The sequence below is a fragment of the Perissodus microlepis genome, chromosome 2, assembly GCF_051167445.1.
Source record: "Perissodus microlepis isolate ML-2025 ecotype Zambia chromosome 2, ASM5116744v1, whole genome shotgun sequence".
NCBI lineage: Eukaryota > Metazoa > Chordata > Actinopteri > Cichliformes > Cichlidae > Perissodus > Perissodus microlepis.
This window is the reverse complement of record NC_140462.1, coordinates 19636197-19658764: the sequence shown is the minus strand read 5'-3', so window position 1 is coordinate 19658764 and position 22568 is coordinate 19636197. Positions and strand designations below refer to the sequence as shown.

Here is a 22568-nt window from a genome sequence, read left to right as displayed (position 1 = left end):
TATCTCCTTATGTGAGAAAATGTCAGAAAAACATTTGCTATATAACATGTATGTTATAAAATGGGGAAATACAGCTGTAAATCATGACATTATGTTGGGTTCCACGCTCACCCTGTTGACACTGGGTTGCGCATGAATCCAATCATCGCATTTCGCGCCATTCCTGACAAACGGGGCGGAAGTTCGCACAGTCAGGTGACACCAGACTGCCCGCAGTTTTCGCGCCACCACCGAATCCCGCCTCTCCCCGCCGAAAGAAGCAACTCTATTGGCTGAGGGAGACGTCAGACTCGCGCCACTTCTTGTACCGAGATAGGGGAGAAGCGCTGGCTGCAAGTGAATGAGTGTCCGGTGTTAGTGAAAACATTTTAAAAAGACCGAGATTTGAGATAAACTGCGTTTCCCCCCTCGCGTTTTTGGAAGTAAGTTATCTTAACTGAAGCTCAATCATGGCTCGCAAGGATTACGAAGCAGAGAAAGGTAATGTTTCATCTTTAACGTCATGGCAGCAACAGGTTGGCCCGTTTTAGTCAACTTTTTACCAAATGACTCTTCTAAAATCCCACACGAAACCTTGGTGAACGTATATCACGGGGTGTACTGGCTATGAAGTTGGGTATAATATAAAATCTGATTTATGTGTGTGAAAGCGCAACATTACCGCTTCGTTTCATTACTAACTCAACTTTAAAGAAAACAGTGATAGAAAATAAACGAGTGCTTGCACATGGTGTCAAGAAACCCGCGACACACGGGAGCAGTGTTAAAACATAAACTTGTGTGAACATTAGCTATCCTCTTGATAACGACTTCGGTACTGTGCGCGCGCGCGACTGACAGGCTGTTGGCTCCACGGTGACCCGGATGGATCCTTAAACAAAGGAGCAGGCGCCACTGTGCAGCACGAAGCACATGTCTCAACAGTTACACGAGCTGTTCGACTAAAGATAATCATTAATGTCGCGAAGTTTGTCATTTTTAATGTATAACATTTAAAGTCAACGATAAAGCACTAGGCTGAAAAGTTGATCATCGTTTCAGAGAACTTTATAAAGGCCACTCAAATGCTAGCTAAGTTCATATCAAATGCGAGCGCAACCTTAACATTTAATGGTACACAATGGCAGTAAGTTAACCCCTACTTCGCTTTTTAATAACTGGATTTTATAATGTCCACATTTAGAGTTTAGTTGAGGTGTTTAAACGTCTTGAAATCGGGTTAACTAGTAATCGCTAGCGAGCGAGCTAGCAAGTTAACGTGCTGTTCTGTGTTTAGCACGTTTACGCTGAGGGTCAGAATATGTATATATATTTCTAAAAGCGTAAGAAGACGCTAAATGATTGTTTACTTTGGGTAAACAAACTTTATTTCTGTTACACAAACATCTAAAAGGGCAGGGTTTTACTAATAATCGACCATTATAACAACACCATCAACGTTACGTTACGGCAAGTTTAAATTTGCAGCGGTGCTTGAGTCACTCTAAAGGTCCGAGTAAACTTCACAAACACCCGAGTCATCTTTCGCAGAATCTAACCGACCGCTTAAAGGCTGAAGTTTGTGGTGCATGAACCATCGATAGCATTAAGAAAGCTACTTCCACCGCCAAGAGATTAAGAGCAGTAAGCTCGCAGTGGTGGGGCTGCCTGCGCCTTGTGTTCAGTACATCCCGGCTAACCCTAGGCTAACATTAGAAGATGGCTGGCTGTGGTTTGAAAACAACAGCCGGGACTGTTTTTAAGAGCGGAGGGATGGCGGAGGGATACCGTGAGTGACTGGGCACAAAAAGCCATGTGCTGCTTTGTTTACAATAACATCCTCGAAGAGAGAAATAAAAAAGCAGAGGTGCGGATTTGCTGCTACCGCGTCAAAGTAAGTGGAGTATTTTATTTATCACGGCCAAGAGTAGTTTCGTTCCTCGAAGCGCTGAATTAAATATTGTTAACAGTTGTGGCTCTTTCGAGAAGTGGGGGGATATTTTACAAAAAAAAAATGGACACTGAACTGAGCGCGCCTGTTGTTGTATTTACATTATTGCCCAGAAGCTATCTGCTGCGTGTTGCCAGTTATTTCGCTTTAAAACTATTATGTGGAAACGTCAGAGCGGAATTGGCTTCATGTAACACATCAGTGGCAGTTTGTGCTTTACTGTAAGGCAGTAGTGACTCATCGAGATTACAGGATGCCATGTTACTCAACAAAGGGGGTCGTCGCAGGACAACAAATTAGCTCACAGTGTGTAGGCCCATTGCCGGTGGTGTTAATCAACAATTTAAACAGATTCTAAGCTCAGAAATAAGATTTATTGTTTAAAGGGAACTAAAGTAAACAGCCTTTTCTTTGTATGTGTGTGGCTAACAAACAATCTCCACCTAGTGTTTGCTGCATGTGGCCTGTCTGTTTTTTTTTTTTTTTGTTTTTTTGTTTGCTTGTTTTCTCGTCTCCCTCCTGTTAAATTGTACTGAAGGTATTTTTGGTTGTTTTGCAGAAAAATGCAAAAGGTTCCTGCAGGAATTTTACACAGAGGATGACAACGGGAAGAAGCTGTTCAAGTATGGAGCCCAACTTGTGAGTATACTACAGAAATAATGAGTATAGATTTAGTTTTTAGAGTTGGTTCATTGCAGATTTTTGATATTATTGCACTTAAAAGAAAAAGTACAAATCTGGTGTGCTAATGAGCACTGATGCTTCACTGGTCAGTGAATAAAACATTTTAGCTACACTGTTCTTTGACACCATTTGTTGTCTTTACAAGCAGAAATTTCTGATTTGACAAAATCATAAATGTAAATGTTTATTTGAACTAGTCATTTTTGTTATAAGTAGAATAGTTTTGGGTCGATTGCATTAAAATGTAAAAGTGAAAGCAAAACTAAATGGCTCTTAATCAAACTTCCATGTGAAAGATGGAAAAAGGCTCTTACCTATTTACAAAATGCATAATTCCCTTTTTGCTTCTAAATGTAGATGAAGGTGTGTTTGGCGTTAGTAGTAGCTACAAAGATGGTTGTGTAATTGTTGGGTGATCATCTAATTAATTGCCTGCGTACAGGTGGCGCTGGCCCAAAGGGAGCAGGTGGCTCTTTTTGTGGATCTGGATGATGTGGCTGAAGAAGACCCCGAGCTGGTCGAGAGCATCTGTGAGAATGCTAAACGTTACACAGCGCTGTTTGCTGATGCTGTCCACGAGCTGCTGCCAGAGTACAAGGAAAGAGATGTATGTTGATCAGTTTAAGAAGTGCCAAAAATGAATTGCTATTGTGTTTTGTTTTTTTTTTGTTTTGTTTTTTTGCCCAGTATTAATGCGTCTATTTTTTATTAAATTAAATACATAGATTATTGCCAAAGATTCTCTGGATGTGTACATTGAGCACAGGCTGATGATGGAACAAAGGTGTCGTGACCCTGCAGATACAAGAGACGCTCGTAATCAATACCCGCCTGAACTCATGAGGAGATTGTAAGTTGAATCGGATTCAGAGCTGAGCTTTACTGCATGTCTTTATTTGTCCTTTGATTATCCAACTGTGAACTTCTTCCCACAGCGAGCTTTACTTTAAAGCTCCAAGCACCTCTAAACCCAAAGTGGTGCGTGATATTCGAGCCGACAGCATCGGTCACCTGGTTGCAGTTCGGGGTATTGTGACCCGAGCGACTGAGGTCAAACCGATGATGGCCGTGGCTACATACACATGTGACCAGTGTGGCGCTGAGACCTACCAACCAGTAAGACGGTTTTTAATCATCTATACATTTATATGCTTTCACAGGAACAACGTTTTTCATCGTATCCTCTCGTTTTCCTTCAGATCCAGTCTCCTTCCTTCATGCCGCTTGTTATGTGTCCCAGCCAAGAGTGTGTCACCAACAAATCTGGAGGGCGACTGTACTTGCAGACGAGAGGCTCCAAATTCATCAAGTTCCAGGAACTGCGTATTCAGGAACACGTAAGAAACTCCCAAACTTGTTATGTTTGTATTCAGTTGTTTTGGTTTACATTAGCTCACAAGTTTCGTCTGGTATTACACAGAGTGACCAAGTACCTGTTGGAAACATCCCAAGGAGCATGACGGTGTACGTGCGTGGCGAAAACACACGTCTTGCCCAGCCAGGAGACCACGTAGCCATCACAGGAATCTTCCTCCCTCTGCTGCGCACAGGCTTCAGTCAGGCTGTTCAGGTATAATCTGCTTGTCAAAGTACACATGGGCTACTGCAATAATCTCATCTCCAGAAAGAAACTGAAATGTATTGTGGTTTTGCTCTTTTCAGGGTCTCCTGTCAGAAACCTATCTGGAGTGTCACAGCATTACACTCATGAACAAGACTGAGGATGATGAACTCGGTAACGAGGAGCTGACCGATGAGGAGTTGCGAAGCATCACAGGTCTGTTTGTTGGACATCACTACAATAGGAACACATAAACTGAGACCTTGTTCTTTAGTGTCTGAGGTGAATATTTTTCTTTATAGATGAAGGATTTTATGAGAAGCTAGCTGGCTCCATAGCGCCAGAGATCTATGGACATGAAGATGTGAAGAAGGCTTTGTTGCTGTTGCTGGTTGGAGGAGTGGAACAGGCTCCCAAAGGCATGAAAATCAGAGGTGAGGACAAACGCAAACAAAATTATAATGGCAAAATCCTTTTCTTCTGTTTCATCATATTGTAACATAGCTTTCTAATACTAATTTTAATGTATAATTTTAATATAATTTATGCTCCTTTATCACGCTGGCACAAGACCAAACTTCTTTATTCCATAGGTACATTTCTTTGAAGTTGTTTTTCCTCATTAAATGTTGTAATCACTGCAGTGCTCTTATTCCGTTGTCTCTTCTTCCTCAAGGCAACATTAATATCTGCCTGATGGGAGATCCAGGAGTCGCTAAGTCCCAGCTGCTGTCCTACATTGATCGTCTGGCTCCTCGAAGTGAGTCCTGTTTGTTGTCCCCTATCTGGTTTAATGCTTTATCTAGTATGGCGTTTACTTTTCATTAGGTCCTACACTGTGACGTCTTAACTTCTGGTGGGATAGTTTGACTAGAGCACTCGCTTTTTGTGTTTTAATGCAAAGTTTTGAATGCCAACAGCCTGTCCTATCTAAATTGGAAGTTTTATTCTGAGTGAAGCTTGAAGTATTAACCGTTTGATCAACAGCTAATTGTAGCTTTTTCTTGTTCCCGGTCTGCTGTTCAGGCCAGTACACAACAGGTCGTGGTTCATCTGGGGTCGGTCTAACTGCGGCAGTGATGCGTGACCCCCTAACTGGTGAGATGACTCTAGAAGGAGGAGCCTTAGTTCTGGCTGACCTGGGCATCTGCTGCATTGATGAGTTTGATAAGATGGCGGATGCAGATCGAACCGCTATCCATGAAGTCATGGAACAACAGACCATCTCCATTGCTAAGGTATCCTTAATTACTGCCAGTACTCTTAATTAGGGGAAGTATCTGGAAAAATTCAATGCCTGTTTAACATCCACACAAGTTTTTTTTAATCTCCCTTCCAGGCTGGCATCATGACCTCCCTCAACGCCCGTTGCTCTATTCTAGCAGCAGCTAACCCCGCCTATGGCCGCTACAATCCCCGGAAGAGCATCGAGCAGAACATTCAGCTGCCAGCTGCTCTGCTCTCCCGTTTCGACTTGCTGTGGCTCATCCAGGACAAACCGGATGCTGATGCTGACCTGCGTCTGGCCCAGCACATCACCTACGTGCACCAGCACTCCCGCCAACCGCCCACACACTTCACCCCTATTGACATGAAACTGATGAGGTGAGAATTTGCATGTTTAAAAATGAACACATGAAGGTTATTGTTGGAGCTCAGATAATTTACTTCAAATAAGTCTGCGTAATAGGAAATATTAACTAATGATAAATGTCATTTCCATCAGGCGTTATATATCTCTGTGCAAGAAGCGGCAGCCTGTGGTGCCCGAGTCGCTGGCCGATTACATCACTGCTGCTTACGTGGAAATGAGAAAAGAGGCTCGGGTCAGCAAAGACACCACCTTCACCTCCGCTCGTACCCTCCTCTCCATCCTGCGCCTCTCCACTGCACTGGTAAGAATTCCACATCCACTTGAGTAGTAGTGGGTGGCTGGAAACATTTCGAGGCCAATCTCACTGATTGAACTCCTGCAAGAGGGTTATAATTTTGTCAGACATTTGTTTTAAGAAGTGAAACAGGGTTACATTTGTTCTTGTTTTTCATCAAACTCCAGTGGAACTTATATTTGCAGAAAAGTGTCGTATGGGGTTCGGTTGCACTACTTTTGTGGAGCTTTTAATGGAATTAAATTGTCTTGATCGATCGTCCAGTGTGGGATAAAGTGCTTACAGTGCAGGTAGTGATGATAATCTGGCCTACTGCATTGTGAGCACTTCTTTCCCACGCTGGACAAAAATCTCTGACTACCAAAACCAGTCCCAGTAGCAAAAACGCTACACCCACTCACAACATGAATATTATTAAAAAAGCTTGAATTAAGTCTGTCTTGTATCATCTCTGCCTCTGGTTGTCAAAAGTGCTGTTTGTGCAGGTAGCAGTCATCCACCTACTGCAAAACCAGCACTTCAGGTTAACAGGTAGGCAATATGCTGCACACAGATGTCCACAAGGGGGCAAAACAGCCACAAGCAGTATTGGTGCCACAGCTGCACATCAGCTTATTTGTGTGTTTTCAGATGACTCATTTGGTATTTTCCTCTTCATGACCACAAGGGAGCTGCTTTAATGTCTTTGCTGATCCTGGCCAGCTTTGCAGGGTGGGCAGTCAGCCTGTGTGCATAAGGACCAGCTGTGCAAACCCATGCAAAACTGACCATGGCCAGGACTGTCATCAGTGTGTTCTACAAAAACGCCAAATTGATCATAACAGTATTCAGATGGGATCTTTTGTGTGGTGTTTTGATTTCATGCTATAGAGAGACTAGCTGGTGTTGAGAGGCGGAGACTTGGGCAATTGCCGGGCATCCCAGAGGGCATTGCACTTGTCTCGGTCTGACAGTGCCGGCACAGCGCAGCCTAAGTTGAGATGGATATTGTAGGATTATTTTTAACTCTTATTCGTGCATTCACTCAAACTACAGTCTTAGCATTATCTTCACCTTTAACTCCCTACTTCAGGCTCGACTTCGCATGATGGACACCGTAGAGAAGGAAGATGTAAACGAGGCCATGAGGCTGATGGAGATGTCCAAGGATTCATTACAGGCTGACAAATCCAGCACCACAAGGTTAGAGCTTAAAAACCAGGCCTGTTTGTTTTTTGTTTTTTTATAAATATGGCTTTCAGTGAGTTCAGACTAACATGACCGGATGTCATCTGATTCAGAGCTGTTTTATGAGTTTCTTGCATGTCCTGAAGGAAGCTGTAAAACTTGCTTGATTTTTATGGAGCTCTGTTCACACGACAGCATGTTCAAAACGGGCAGGAAATGTAGTTTGTGCATTCGTACGTGTACATGTAGAATGTTTACATGCCTTACTTTGTGCCATTTTGAGTAGGTTTATTCAAAATTCCTTGAGGCTTTAAAGTTAACTTTTTTTTTTTTTTTTTTTTTTTTTTTTTTTTAAAATATCTGCTTTCTCATCTGCAGGACGCAGCGACCGGCCGACGTCATCTTCTCTCTGGTCCGCGAGCTCGCCGCAGAGGGCCGTGGAGCCGGTGGGTTGGTTCGCATGGCTGAAGCAGAGCAACGTTGCGTCTCTCGTGGCTTCACGCCCGCCCAGTTCCAGGAGGCCTTGGAGGAGTACGAAGAGCTGAACGTGTGGCAGGTCAACCAGGCCCGCACGCGCATCACTTTCGTCTGAACAACTCGGGACACGCCTTCATGCACATTTTGTTTCAGTCACCTGAGGGAGGGTGGGGGACTCTTTGTTGTGGGTTTTCTACAGACTTGTAATGAGGTTAAGCATTTTGTAAGTCCAGCAGATGGAAGATTCTTTTTTAATATGACTATTTTGCAAGAATTCCAGCTAATGGAAACCCAGAACTCCAGAAGAATCCTGTTAACAGTACCTTGCTTGTAAATATGTATGTCAGAAGTTAGTATTGTGAAGTATTTCCTGTGGTTTAGCTGCAAGCATCCGTTTAACATTGAGCATTTCTGTACATTTTATACTTGATGATGCAAATCAGACAAATTTATATTGAGCCTTGTATTGTGAGAGTTAAAATAAAATGATGGTTCAATACTCTGCCTGGTGCCGAGTCTTCTGTGCACATAATGTGGGATGAAGAAATGTGTATGAACACCTGGTTTCACAGTGGGGACGCCTCGCTAATCCTTTGAGTAACGCCTGCCCACAAAACATACAGGTCTGCAAGTAACAATTTTCATGTTGAAAGACAAAACCCGCACAACTTTGGGTTTGTGAGTCACTGAACCAAAGATTTCAAAAGGCTTGGATATTCAGAAAAGGCAACAAATGTTTAATGCTGCCAAATCTAGCTTTCAAAACCGCAAGCTTCCAGCTGTATAATGAATGATCCTGTAACCCACTAACACTTGTATACACTGTCTTGGTAGAGTAACTAGTAATGTGTCACCTAAATGTTTTGGTCTACTGATGACATGTATCTAAATAATTGCATCTAATACAGCAAGAAGCTAAAACAATGTAAACTTGGAAATTGCATTTTCATCATGGACATTATTCACAATCTATTTATCACATTTAACATAGTTATGATTGGGGACCAGTGTGTGTTATTGCATGTATGTTTAGTATGACGGCCTTCAGTAAGAATGCAGTCTGAATATTGAACATGCTGAGACATGCTGTAGATAGCTGTCCTGTGTTCGAAAAGCAGGTGTTCACTGGGTAAAAATAACAACCTTTAGAAACCGGTGGTGTTTCAGAAATCTGTGAAGTCTCATTATGAATGTATGTTTAAGGCAACGTGGGTTGTCATCTATGTTTTTTGTAAGCTTTTCTGGCATGGATATTGTGTTAGTAGGCAGCATTTTCACTACGGTTGCAGTTGCCCCAGCAGGTGATGCTTCACTTCCAGACTTAATGGGGAGTTTCCATTTGAAGTCTGTTTTGTTTTATGGCTTTGCTGCACAAGTCCTGAGGCTTTCTGTTCTTAATTGGCGCCAAAGGCCCCACATTAAAGTGTATTAAAAGGAAGGTGGAGACAAGATTTCGGACTCAAAGTCGGTAGAGTCCGATTGGATAGAAGATAATGTTACAGGGTAACCGACGCAGAGATGTGTATTTAACCCACTCAGCCTTGTTCAGACCAGTGAAGACTGCCTCCTGAGTCAGGTGAGTAAAACGGGCAGATGTGTTTTCTTTAAAATATTGGGTCGTGCAATAAGAAGTAAAAATATAATTTGAATTAATAAAGTTATTAATTGCAAGCCACATTTATATTCTACAGTCTATATTAATCTTTGCATTTAGAGCATCAGATTGCAGAACAGTTTTACCTGAAGACATTTTTATGTCTTACAATTGAATTTTGGTATTAGACACATACCTTTGTTAAATGTGTAGATGTGAAATGTAATTGATTCAGAGTTATTTTGTACGAACTAACAGTTTTCCTCAAAATGATCATTTCCTTTTCTTCATGATCACAGAGGTTCAAGATGATTTCTTCATCGTGTTTGGCGGGGGCACTCTTCTGTCTTGTGTTTCTCCCAGGTCTGCTCTGCTTCTTTTACTTCACAATGTCACAGGTTCACCTCTCAAAAACAATCAAAAATCAACATCACAAATTATTTTTCATCCTCTTTCAGGCCTGCTGGAGGCCAAATCTTTGTTGAATGTCATAAAGCAGGAACGTAAGTTAAAAACGAACAATTTTCTGACCCTTTATGCAGCGGTGCTGTTTTTCCAACTGTTTTTGAGAGATTCAGCTTCATCTCCTCTTTTAACAGAGATGGTCCCTGTAGGCGATGTTAGCATTGATGCAGAGAAAGCAAATGATTTTCTGACTCACTCCAGACCAAAGCGTAATGCGGACCCTCGGTGGTACAGAGGAAACCCAGACTTCCAGGCTTACTACAAATACTACAGCAGCATTGGACACACTGAGGGGGTAAGAAACACTTTGGGCTTCCTGGGGTAGCCCAAATATTCACCGTCTATATAAGCACCTCAGAATGTGTCACTGTAGGTGTTCTTTATTTTAAACATTCTTTGTAGTAACAGAAAACTGTGACAAGTCACCTTTGCAGACCAGCAAATGTAAGATTTTAGCTAATAAGGATGTTAAATTTTGAATTCAGTCCAGGTTCTGGTTGTTTAAAATCAGCACCAACATGTTATATCTGGATGTGGAAGATTTTAAATCTAAACCTTCATAGTATAAAAAAAAGCAGGAAGAAAAAAGATTTTTCATTTTGATCTCAGAGGGTCGGGATTTTGGGATTCAAAACACATCACCTCTCGGCTTAGTCGAGAAGTGCGATTACAACTGAGCTTTTTAATTTAAAAACACATATAATCATTAAGGATTTCAGATTTTAAATGTTTCTCAGGGTTTCTTTCTTAACCAACTGAAGATTATAAATCTACTTGAGGCAGCTTTTTTTTTTTTTTTTTTTTTGCAGTTTCATGCTACATAAATAAACCTGAGTTTGTCTTTCCTTTACTCTTTTTCCGCCTCTCAGCTCTATGAGATTGACAAGCTGCGAATGCTCTACCAGCAGATGAGGTACCTGGAGCACACCTACGGCCCTGATGCTTCCTATTTCCAGAGCAAACTGGGAGTGCCTATGATCATGTGTGACCCAGCCACAGACAAGAAGTGCAAAGTTGTTGCTCCTCCTCCTCCGCCAATGAAAGGGGTCCCAAGACCCACAGAGCCTCCTGCTCTTCCTATTGCTCCAGCCATTTCACAGGCCGATGTGCTCTACCTGTGTAACCAAAAGGACCCCCTCTGCAAGCCTCACATTGTCTACATGCCCACAGGTGCAGTACCTGTGCTCTGTGACCCTCGGTACCACCCCCACTGCACTCCCCAGAAGGTTGCACCAGCTCCCGTGGCAGTGCCTCAACCACCTCCTCCTCCTAAGAAATCTGGCCCACCTCCACCTCCCCCAGTCTTTGTCAAGAAGTCTCCCCCAGCTCACATCCGCACCTTTAAGGGCATGGAGTACGATTGTGACCCCTACTGGGATCCCGACTGCCTGATTGACAACCCACCCAGGCCCATCAAAGGAAAGGCTGTGGTCCCACCACCCCCACCCCCTCCGGTCGAGGAGGAAGAAGAGGAGGAACATGTGGAGGAGCCAGCACCTCCTGCACCCATTAAGAAAGTAACCTACTACCCTCACCCTTACTACTACCAGCACCCTCTACCCTACGACCCCAGGGATGATCTGTACGATCCAACCCGCTTCCAGTACCCACGGCCTGCTGATGCTGCTGACGAGCCTGCAGAGGAGAGCCAGTAAAACATCCAGAGGGAACAAAACAGACTATGAAAACATCCAAGTTGCACACTTTCACATCTTTTAAATGTAATGTCAATAAAACCAATGTCTTAGCGCATTTTTAGATGCAGTGTAATTACATCGATGACTCAATGTGTAACTGCCAGTATGTGAAAAATCAATTTTCTTTTTGACAAGAATAAATTATAACAAATCAGTTTTTCACCAGCGAGTAGCATTTTGAGTTGGAATATCCTTTTTGAAAGGTGCAAAGTAGCCTCAAAAGGAAAGCTTTGCTCCACCCATCGCCACATGGCAGGTAAAAATCACTTGTGAAGTACCAGCATGCATGCTGGGAGGCCATTATGTCTGTTCTGCTATACATTTAATAGCCAAATAAATGCTGACTCCTGTTATTTTCCATACACTCTGGAGCAATAAGTCACCCTGCAGTCTTTTTCCTGCCTCTCTGTCCAAAACCTATAAGGGCAATCAAACAGCAGGAACACAACTTCAGAAGGTGATCTGCAAACGTGCTGCTACTGCCAATAAACCTCCAGCTAGGCGAGCTCCACGTAGCAGACTTTCATGTGCTCATTTAAAAGTGCAGATCTGACTTTTTTTTTTTTAAATGTGCTTCGTTGACAGAAGATTCAAAGTCTCATGGGGAAAAAAACGAAAAATCAGCAGATCATTTATTACATACAGGAACATGAAACAATAAAACAAACTGGGTAAAATAACAGAACGTTCATGTACAGTGGACTCATTCCTGTGCAGACCCACCAAACAGATGAGTGACTTTGTACATAGCTTTTAATGATCGGTGCTTTTAGATACACTTGTGGTTGGAAATTTTTTAACTGCTCTGAAAAGCTACGGTTGGTTTAAGAACTGATTTTTAGCTAATCAAAGTAGAAACAGACAAAAAAAACAAAAACAAAGAAAAGAAAAAGACAGAACAGAGAATAATAAATGCGGTGCTCGTTTTGTTTCTCTGCTTTGCTCAAAAGAAGAGTCCTCTCATCCTCCGGCCGATGCCCTGTCTGTCGTACAGGACGTTGAACTTGTTGATGAACTGATTCATACTGTTGCAAGTCTTGGTGATAGTGCCTAAGTAGGCCATGAGGCCGACGTCATTACATTGCTGCAGGGTAAACAGAAGAACGGCATCAGGGAGTTCTCACTTTTACAGCACAATGAACAGTAACATCATCACAACAAGAGATATTTAATCATAAATTAATTTTTCCTTGTGACTGAGACTTCTTATCTATCTTTTATTGCTGCTTTCATTTTATTATTGTAGTATTCGATGTCGATGACAGCAAAATGTGCAGCAAAAAGGGTGCAGCTACACTTTGATAAAATGAGATGTGAGCTTTGATTTTAGGATTGTGTTTGTCTTCAGTTTTTGGACCCAGTACTTGGGTACACTGTGAAAGATTTATGTAATGTGGGTAAAAGTAAACAAATAGAGAGTGGAGTACACTGTGTAAAAGTGACTAAATAATCACCAGCTGGTACTGGCAAAAAATACGTCCCACTGCTCCGTTAATTTCTTGTACACTGGCAGATTATTCAAAAAACAATGGAAAAATAACTAAAATGACTTCACGTGTCTTGCATAGAACTTATCAAACTGAAGATTGGTGACTTTTTGCAATACAGTTGCACGACTTAGGAGCTGCTTTTCATTTATTTTCTATCTCATCAAAAATGATCCATATGGTTTATGTGGCCGGTGCAGCAATGGGGTCAGTTTATAAACTGATGCATTTGTCTTTACATCTTTACCAACTACAGCAAATGCTTGAAAAGTACTTTGAGCATTTTATGTCTCTCGATACGCAACGAAAATTTATTTGGCTCTAAACTCTGTCCACTGAAACACTGTAGTTCCATCTTTATAATTACATGTAAACACATCACATTTGAATACACTGATCCCTGAATCGCGTGTTTCCCTGCCTGTTAACTGTTACAATGCTGCTAAATATTAGCTATATTTAAAAACTGTTACCAAAGAGAGGCAAGTTAGATTATTCCTTTTCTCATTTTTCCCAGGATTTTGACCTGCCTTGGTCCAATTTCTGTGTGTGTGTGAAGGAGCAACAAAGATTCCTTACATCATAGAAGTCCGTTTTGAATTTTATGGTGCTGAGGACTGGCAGTCTGTGGCACAGGGCGTTTGCTTCTCGAAGGATCTCATGATTAAATGGCACCTCGCCTGTGAGAAACAAATAAACAGCATGCTGAAAAATGTTGAGTTTGTCAAGAAACTGTCAAACAGAAGCTTGTAATTACAGAGGGGCATGTTTGAGGGGCCTCCTTTTAAAAAAATGAAGGAGAGGAAACATCTCATTTAAAAACATCTGCTTTTCAGATTTATTTTCACATTCTTCGCTCTCACTCCGTCATTAAACGACCCTCTCATTCTCTCACCTGCTTCCACGGCTTTGACATACTCTAGAATGATCTTCACTCGGCTGTGAAGCATCTTTATCGCACTGTGCTGGGCTATAAGGTGTTCAGCAACTAACACAGAAGAAAGACACCAAACAACACAGTTAAACCCCGATTCATTTTGATGGTGACCAATAAGACGCAGGTCACAGGACAACCGACTGATGGAGGAGACACCATGTGACACCATGCCCTAACTGACAGCTTGTTACACCTCATTTAAATAATTTATTTCTGGGTTTACATGGTTGTACAATGTAAAAATTTTCCCCCAGTGTGAGGCAGTAAGTTTGGAGAGCTACTGTAAAACCCTGAGGGAGAAAATTCAGCTGAAAGCATCTAATCCGTGGATCCTGCCACCATGCATGTGGCAGCCCAGGGGCTAGATTCACCTCTTTTTTGACTTTGCCCCCTTCCTAACATGACTTTAACAGTTGAGAAGCTCTAGTATGCATCACAGAGGCATGAGTGCAGAAAGAGAAAACTAGAGAACGACCAAACTGAAATTGTAGAAGGTGTTTTTGTTGTTGTTGTATTTTTTTAATCATACCTCGTATCACAAATCATTTGTATATTGCATTTTTTTTAAAGGAAACACATTTTCATAAAAAGTAGTCAAGTCTGCCTTTAATCTTTGAAAACAGCGCCTCTAACCTGATCTAAGCCTTTAGAAACTCAACAAAGCTACAAAAGCCATTTCTTTTGGATTTGAAGCTGGAGAAAAGCTCTGATTTACCACCTTTTGTGGCTTATTGTTAAATAAAGAATGCTTAATTAGCAACAATTCATGACTATGATCAGTGTGTAGCTAGTAGGACAGTAGGACATGTACAAGTAATTCTTGAGGCAACAGCTTGTCTTGCCTGTTGAGTTTTCTCCAGTGCCGGTGGCCGTCATACGAGCTACGTGGTCAACGCCAATTCTCTCTGCTTCCTCTGTGGCCAGAGTGTACGTCAGCTCAGCAAATAACATGGTGGCCTGAAAACAAACAAACAAACAAACAAAAACAATACATATCAGATGGAACTGAAACATCTGTGGTAATCAAGATTAGACCTGCACTAGATAAAAGTGGAAGTAAACTATACCTCGCCACTGATGATGTCAATGACAGATTCATAAACGCTAACAGGAAGCTGTGGGACAAAAGAACACTCTGTTTAGAGCAGAGGCGTTTGTGTTTGTACCAGCGACATCGTTGCTGAAACAATGCAAATGAACTCACGTCCGTGTGTTTGGTCATTGGGTTGAGCTTCAGGAAAAGAGGGCTCTCAATGATCTCGCACACCTGCCAGGAAGTAGAGAAAATGAGGGTAAAAGCAAACGATCTGAAATATCCAGCATTTACTTGTGTGTAGACTCTATAGCAGTATAAAGGCATGTTTTTAAGTACAACACAAGTGGAGCAGGTGTGTATGGGATTTTAAGATATTTAAAAGCTTAAAAGTGATATATTTTGCTTCTGAAACATGCATGGCCACAGTACACGTGTCAAAACATTGACATCCTGCCACCTGTCAGTGGGCTTTGGTGTCTGCCTACCTGCTTGTGAATGTGGATATCTGACTGGTCTGGAGGACCACCTGTGGTGTACCAGCCCAGAAACTCCATGTCTTTGAAGACCTGTTTGACTGAGAGACCAGAAGACAAATGTAAGAACAAAATGATCTGATGACTTGACTTACTGATAAATAAATATCTGAGAGGGGCTTGGAGAACATAGTCATCAATGAACTCTCTCATAGTGACATGAAAACTGAAGAGATTTTTTTTTTTGCTTTGCTCATGCTCCGCTTTTTTCAAGGTTACAGCAGTTAACTAAACAATATAGTGAACTTACAAAACAAACTACAGGTTTAAGTGTTTGTCATTTTAATAAAATGTGTTAAAAAATACAAATAAAATAAAAACCCTGCTTGATGAGGCTTTGTTGCAAATGCTTACAGAGGCTTGGGATGTCTCCACGACTGTGAGTCAACTGCCTTCATAAAGAGTTGTGTTTTTGTTATAATAACTGTTCTGATTTTCTGGAAATTAACAGGAGGCAGAGACCGAGAGTTTTGGTAGTTTTTATGTAATTTTGACCAAAAGACTTGTGTGTAAATCATTTACTTATGGCTCAACAAGTGGATCCAATGCTGCCATCTTTTGGTCAAGCGTTAGGAATCTCCCTTCACATGTTTTACTCCTTGCACATCCAAACATATTAACAATGTATCTGTACTCTTTGGGAACTGAAACTCCAAAACTACAGAGTCCCATTCTGGCGTTCAAGACTTATCAATTGTTGTACTGTTTATTGTTCTTTGTGTGGGAAAGTCAGAACACACACAGAAAATGTCTCGATTTAATAAAGGAGGCAAGGACAAAACTAGAGTCTAAGTCTAGAAAAACAAATCACGACAAACTGATGTGTGAACTGATTTTCCTGAATGATGATTACGCCAGTATTACTCATTTTAGCACAACTCCAGCTACCAAACAACTGAGTCATCAAAGAAGATGCACACACAAATATGTGCATTATTGTCCTTAACACTTGAACAAAGCTTACACTGTTCCTCCTTGGTGTAGTAGTACTCCTTGTCAATGTGCACTTTGTCGTCTATGGTGTGAGACAGCAGCTCAAAGGAGTTCATCACCTCGATGTTTCGACCCTCCTGTTTCCCAATCAGAGCTCCAATCACTGAGCAGAAACAAACACAACAACATATGTTTATCTTTAACTTAGACTTTTATTCCATAAGCTCAATATATAAATATGTGATAGGATAATGTGTTGTTTTTTCACACATACCCTGCATCGGTCGGCCCTCCTGCGAGCGGATGCGTATCCAGTGATCGGATATGTTTAGGATAACCAGAGGGTGTAAGGCCACAGAAACACTCCCAGTGACCCCTGAGGCCATAACACTGGGGCTGGCTACAATCACACAAAGACACAAACATGATTGGGATTAACAGTATGTCAATGACAATATATAAAAAAGTCAAAAAACTTGTTAATTGGAAGCACTTTGTCAAATTCAAACAATTACCGGAAAGCCAGACAAAGGGATCATTCCATCTCAAATCAACCATCTCAGAATTTTATCGTCACAAACTGTAAAATTTTACCTTCGTATGATATCAATGAAAATGTGTCGATGGACCATTTTTGAAAAGAATACATCTTGAAAAATATTTGATATATGAAGCTACAAATTCACAGCAACCAATATATATGTATCCAATCTGTGGACCATAGCCTTTTTAGGCAAATCTGAGATAGTTGTGCAAAACGGCAACAGTGATTTGAGATTAAATGACCCAGGTACAAACGGAAATACTCCTTCAAATCCAAATAATTACTGGAAAATTAGGAAAAAAGCAACAGTGATCAACCAAAAGTGATTAATATGGTCCAATCACATTAACTGGAAAGTTAATCAACAATGGATCAGTCCTGTTTCGGTATACGTATAATCAAACTGCATGTATATATGGAACACAAGAAAATAAGCAGAGACACATCAATAGCAGTAAATCAGTATGAACCCAAAACAATCAATAACGTATGACCAATGCATAACAGACAAAATAATAAGAGAGATTATTTACACTCAGATTGTAGCTGATGACAATAATCTATGCCATTTAGCTCCAGAGCCAAGCAACAGTACACCGTTTTCTTTCCATTCAAAATAAGTGACTGGATATATCCTTTTGGCATTAATCATCTGTTTAGTTTGGCACAAAAGATCATTCTCAGGATCGTTCCTAAAAAGTTAAATAGCATATACAATCATAAAACGAGTTCCACAGTTTCCCAACAGGACACCTGGACAGGTAGATCAGTCAGCGATGTGCCCAATGACAGTTTATAAAATTAATAAAACGCGACTCTGAGCGGTCGCCCTATGCTCGCTACATACAGTCATTTTAATGTATATGTAACTATTCACACAGATATAGGCCTGCATGTCGGTTTCTCTCATGTATAGCTAATGTTGACGTGTTTGGTGTTGCAGCACTGCCACAGCATTTTAATCAAACTGCACATGATGTTAGATTTTACTTCGAATTTCTGATGCAAACTCCTGTGGCAAAGCAGAGGGAACTGCCTGAAATATCCACAGTGATGAATGTACTGACAGCTTCACAGAGCTGAGTACGTTAACCTGCTATGTCAGCGAGCAAGCTCCTTACGACCCTTTAACACCACGGAGTCGTCACTTCCGCTCACTTATAACACACAAAACAACATATACGGCAACCTGCGCGCAGGTTTTGGTTGATGTGGACAGAAACGATGAGATGAGGGATAAATACTCGCCTGCCCCATCCACTTCCATTCCTCCACCATTGCTGGTCGCCATCTTGTCCGGTAATCCGCGCAGGCGCAGTGGACTGTTGATGCAAAGGACGTTAAGTGGCTTCGTGGGGCTCTTTTTTAAAACAAACCGTGCCGCATATTCACGGTCATAAACCTGATGGGAGTTTATAGAAACATAGGCTGTTTGGGTCGGGGAATGTTGTGTTGAACTTAAAGCCGCTGATTTGATTTAACTGCCCAGCGGCCGCTCGGTCACACAGTCAGTGGACCGGTGTTTCCGGGGGATTGCTGATTCGGGCGCAACCCGTGTGCGTTCGTGTACCATTCCGTGTGTGAGGTTTGAGAGTTTTGTTTACAAAATGGAAGAATTTAGGGGCTGCAATCTGGACTACTTTCCCGAAAACATTTTAATCGATGTGTTGTCCTACCTGAACGTACGAGAGGTCGTCAAAGCCGGGAGGTAAGGGGATTTCAACTTTGCTCTCAATGATTTACTAGTTAATCGTCGTTTAAAACAGAACTCAGGTTTTCGTTTGTTTTGTCTTTTGTTATGTGATTTGTGTATATGTTTATATATTTTAAATTGTGGTTTTAGGGTATGTAAGAGGTGGAAACGCCTTGTTAAAGACCAAAGACTGTGGAGAAATGTCGACCTGACTTCATGGAAAGGGGTAAGGATGTTGTTGCCAGTGTGGCTTCATAATTTTTCGTTTCTTCTGTTAATGCAGGCCAGGCATTTTAGTAATCTAGTCTGTTACTTGGGGATAATAATAGAAACAAACCCATAGCGATAACTTCTTTTTTTTTTTGATAAAGATGAACGACTGGGAGCTGTTGACTCATGTTTTAATTTATCCTCTCACGTTAAAGCACTGGTTTTAACTGTATCATCAAATAAAAATACAACACCGGGATTTTCCTGTCTCAAAACGGGCCCACTTGTACAGTTGTGCTGAGAAATTTATAGATGCATCATGGGCATGAATGCCACAGGAATTTGGGTCTGTGTAGGTTCTCAGTTATCCAGGTCATGGTAAACCAAGGCGCTTGGAAAGAAAAGCGACTGGACTGCTTTAAGTTTCTTGAAGACATTTCACCTCTCATCCGAGAAGCTTCTTCAGTTCTAAGGCCAAACGACCCTCTTAAGGGACAACTCCCACTAGAGCTGAAATACCTGGGGCTTTCCACCATTTGGTCTTAGAACTGAAGAAGCTTCTGGGGTGAGAGGTGAAATGTCTTGAAGAAACTTAAAGTAATCCAGTAATTTTTCTTTCTAAGCTCTTTACATAGGAATTTGGGGCTTTTCATAATTTCTTTGAACTGTTCTTTGTCCAGGGTGGAATAATTGTACAGAACACAGCTTTAATGGCTTTAAAGAGGAAAAAGTAGATACACAAGTTTGAATCAAATCCACACATACAAACCCAACTAATATTTGGTTAATATAACTATTGGTTGCACTTCAGTTAAACACTTTCGGTAGCCATCAACAAGCTTTTGGTGCAACAGTAGCTGGGTATTTAACCAATTTTCTTTGCAGAATTGGTTGAGTTTAGTTAAATTTGTTGGTTTCCTGGCATGGAGCCAGCTTTTAAACATAGTCTACAAGTTTTCAGTACAATTGACGTTGGAGCTTTGGGAAAGCCATTCCAGGAGCTTGGCCTGCTTTATCCATCCCAAAGCCAGTTTTGACATATCTTTGTTTCAACAACCTAGTTGCTGATTTGAGTCTTAGGCCATCTATTGGCAGTTTCTGAGCTGTTACTAGTCATTCTTAACAGCCGTCCACTAATATTTTCTCTTGGCTGGTATGTGTTTTTCTATTGTATGTGTATTTTAGTTTCTTTGATAGTGAATAAAATTGTGTATTGCTTTTTAAAGCCCCTTGTAAAGCATTTTGAAATGCTTTTGTGTGTAAAATATGCTCTAAAAATAAACAATGAGCATCATTTAATAACACATGGGTTGTGTGTTTGTGCAGTTATTGACTGTTATTGTTTCTCTCTCTCAACACACACATATTCATGGACTGTCCACTGTGTGTTAGGTGACATCCCGCATCCTTTGGGTCCTGCTGCGTCAGTACCTGGGTTGCGGACTAAGGTGCCTTCGCTTGCGTGGTTTGCTGCTGTCCGCACGTGGCGGAACCTTTCTCTCTGAGTCTTGGCTTAAAGCTTTGTCCACAAAATGCCCTCGACTGAGTAAACTCTATCTTCTGCATGCAGACCTGAGAAGCCTGCCCAGTTGCCAGATCCTACCTCCATCTTTGCAGGTGCTGGAGCTGCGGGGTTGTGAGCTGCCTCGTGGCTTCTTCAATCAGACCCTGCCATCAGCTAGTCCCCAAGAAAGAGCAGAACCCACATCCAGTGTTGGTGCTCAACTGAAAGGAAGGAACCAGAAAGGAAAAGGGGCTGGCTCTCCTTCAGGGATTGGTATTGAGAGGTTAGTCCTTAACAATGTGCCCTCTTTTACAGACCAGCACCTGCAGGGTCTGACATCATGGGAGAGGCTCTGTCATCTAGAGCTACGTGACACCTTTCGTGTAACAGCTAATGGGCTTAGAAGCTGTGCTGCCAAAGATGGTGTCTGTGGTGTAGAAGGGCTTTCCAGGCTCAAGTTTCTGGAAATAGGCATTACAGGGCGGCAGGGCTACCAGTTACATATGGCCTCCCTTGGCTTGGGGGCTGGCTGGCTTGGGCTGGAGGAGCTAAGTCTTGGTGGAAAAGAGGTGGGTCCAGGTTTGCTCTGCGCCAGCCGCTTGAAAGACCTGAAACGTCTGCGCCTGTGGGACTGCACACTCAGCGAGCTGCAGATAGCCCGGAGCTGCAGGATGCTCCGTGGACTTCGCCAGCTGGAGTTTGTGGACGTCAGGTTCCAGCCTCGTCAGAATCCACCATCAGAAGAGGGGGAGGGCGGTGAGGAAGAAGAGCAGGACAGAGAAGAAGCTGCAGGTGCAGATGGCAGCAGCGACGAGAACAAGATGGCAGATATGAACGATCCTATTCCAGGTCTGCGTCGCACACTGGCTGTCCTGCTGCCATCCTGCACACTGGTGTTTACCAACTGCTCTGTTCAGAATAATGAAGATTGAATGAAGCTATATGCTGCTATATACAAGCAACCCACATGGGATTAAAAATAAATAAATAAATAAAACAACAACAACAACAAAAAACTGTTACATAGGCTTTTAGATCATGTTGATATAAGTAGAACCCGATTCAGAATGCTTTGTCAACTTTTTCTGACAATGCCACAATAAGTCCATAAATAAATAAAAAATAATTTTAAAAGTCTACTCACAATGATCCATGTTTATAGAATTTTTAGGCTTTTAGAATGAAGTAACAAAAACTGAATAGCTGTACACAGTAATGTATTCAAATGTATTAAGGGTTTATTGAGCGATGAAATTAAAAAAAATAGTATGTATAAAAATAAATGACTTCCTCAACAGAATTACCTTTGAGTGCTTTAGAGGAGGATTGCAGTTTTCAGCAGTGCAAGAACAACAATAAATGTTTTGGCCCTTTATTTAGCTTTTTACAGTATTATATTCAAAATGTTACTTGTCTTGATTAAAGCTGACTTAGAAGTAAGAGATATATTGTGATATGGTGTTTTCTGAAAAATCTGATTGGTAACAGTTGCATAAAACTTCCAAACTGAATTGTCTGTCGTTGACAAATCAGATTACTTCATCACATTGATGCAAACATCATGAAAAACATATTTCTCGTCAGTTTGCAAGGTTGCCTCATAAGCTGAGGTTACTACATTATGAAAGTTAAGAAAGAACATCTGTCGTCGAAGACACAAATTATATTGTCTTGAGGGATATGTCATGATCTCCTACAATTCTCAGTTTCTTTGAGGTAAGTCAGTGGGAAGTCTCTCCTTTTTAGTGCTTAGAAACTCTAACGATATGAAATAAAATGCAGAACAGTTGCTGTTAGACTGTAAACAGATAAGCAGGTGTCAGCTACAAAGACAAATAAGTCATGATCCACCTGTTTCCTGTTCTTTACCACTTCTCAACAATGTATACTGTCAGAAAACATATATTTTACTCTGTTTGGTTGGGTGATGCATATGTGTTTTGTAGAAACTGAGAACAAAAAGCAACTGCTTATCCTGAATGTGTGTATATTGTCTCAATTTTAGGAAAAAACATGGAAGATTTGTGTCATCATACATGTGTTGCATTTAAAGCAACCATTCAATGAAGGTTCATCTTGTGAAGAACAAATTGTTCTGAATAAAGCTATTTTGATGAAGTAAACCCAGAATTTGTGCTTGAATACAAATACGGTATGTCAGCTGCACCTTTAAAGATGACTGATCAGTTTGTCATGAAACTGCACGTATCATTTTTCAAGGTCAAAT

The 22568-nt window shown here is 41.4% G+C and overlaps 4 protein-coding genes across 4 annotated transcripts; 3 read left to right on the top strand and 1 right to left on the bottom strand.

Moving 5' to 3' along the window:
* Nucleotides 1-285: 285 nt before the first annotated feature.
* mcm7 (minichromosome maintenance complex component 7) lies at nt 286-8207 on the top strand. The gene is made up of 15 exons (XM_084952043.1): nt 286-480; nt 2490-2569; nt 3057-3221; nt 3340-3464; nt 3550-3730; nt 3814-3951; nt 4035-4184; nt 4277-4391; nt 4478-4609; nt 4852-4935; nt 5202-5413; nt 5515-5780; nt 5902-6070; nt 7137-7246; nt 7610-8207. The coding sequence occupies exons 1-15, from the start codon at nt 450-452 to the stop codon at nt 7821-7823; spliced, it is 2172 nt and encodes a 723-aa protein (XP_084808169.1). The 5' UTR covers nt 286-449; the 3' UTR covers nt 7824-8207.
* A 1403-nt stretch (nt 8208-9610) lies between these two features.
* On the top strand, nt 9611-11560 carry and4 (actinodin4). The gene is made up of 4 exons (XM_084951680.1): nt 9611-9665; nt 9761-9805; nt 9902-10062; nt 10637-11560. Exons 1-4 carry the CDS (start codon nt 9611-9613, stop codon nt 11420-11422), a joined length of 1047 nt encoding a protein of 348 aa, XP_084807806.1. The 3' UTR covers nt 11423-11560.
* Nucleotides 11561-12079: 519 nt separating this feature from the next.
* On the bottom strand, nt 12080-16814 carry cops6 (COP9 signalosome subunit 6). The gene is made up of 9 exons (XM_084952042.1): nt 16665-16814; nt 16422-16553; nt 15410-15498; nt 15093-15155; nt 14956-15003; nt 14731-14845; nt 13847-13939; nt 13531-13631; nt 12080-12548 (listed from the first exon to the last, which is right to left on the bottom strand). The coding sequence occupies exons 1-9, from the start codon at nt 16774-16776 to the stop codon at nt 12408-12410; spliced, it is 894 nt and encodes a 297-aa protein (XP_084808168.1). The 5' UTR covers nt 16777-16814; the 3' UTR covers nt 12080-12407.
* A 1383-nt stretch (nt 16815-18197) lies between these two features.
* LOC146392694 (uncharacterized) lies at nt 18198-22464 on the top strand. The gene is made up of 3 exons (XM_084952040.1): nt 18198-18642; nt 18778-18853; nt 20230-22464. The coding sequence occupies exons 1-3, from the start codon at nt 18542-18544 to the stop codon at nt 21271-21273; spliced, it is 1221 nt and encodes a 406-aa protein (XP_084808166.1). The 5' UTR covers nt 18198-18541; the 3' UTR covers nt 21274-22464.
* Nucleotides 22465-22568: the final 104 nt, after the last annotated feature.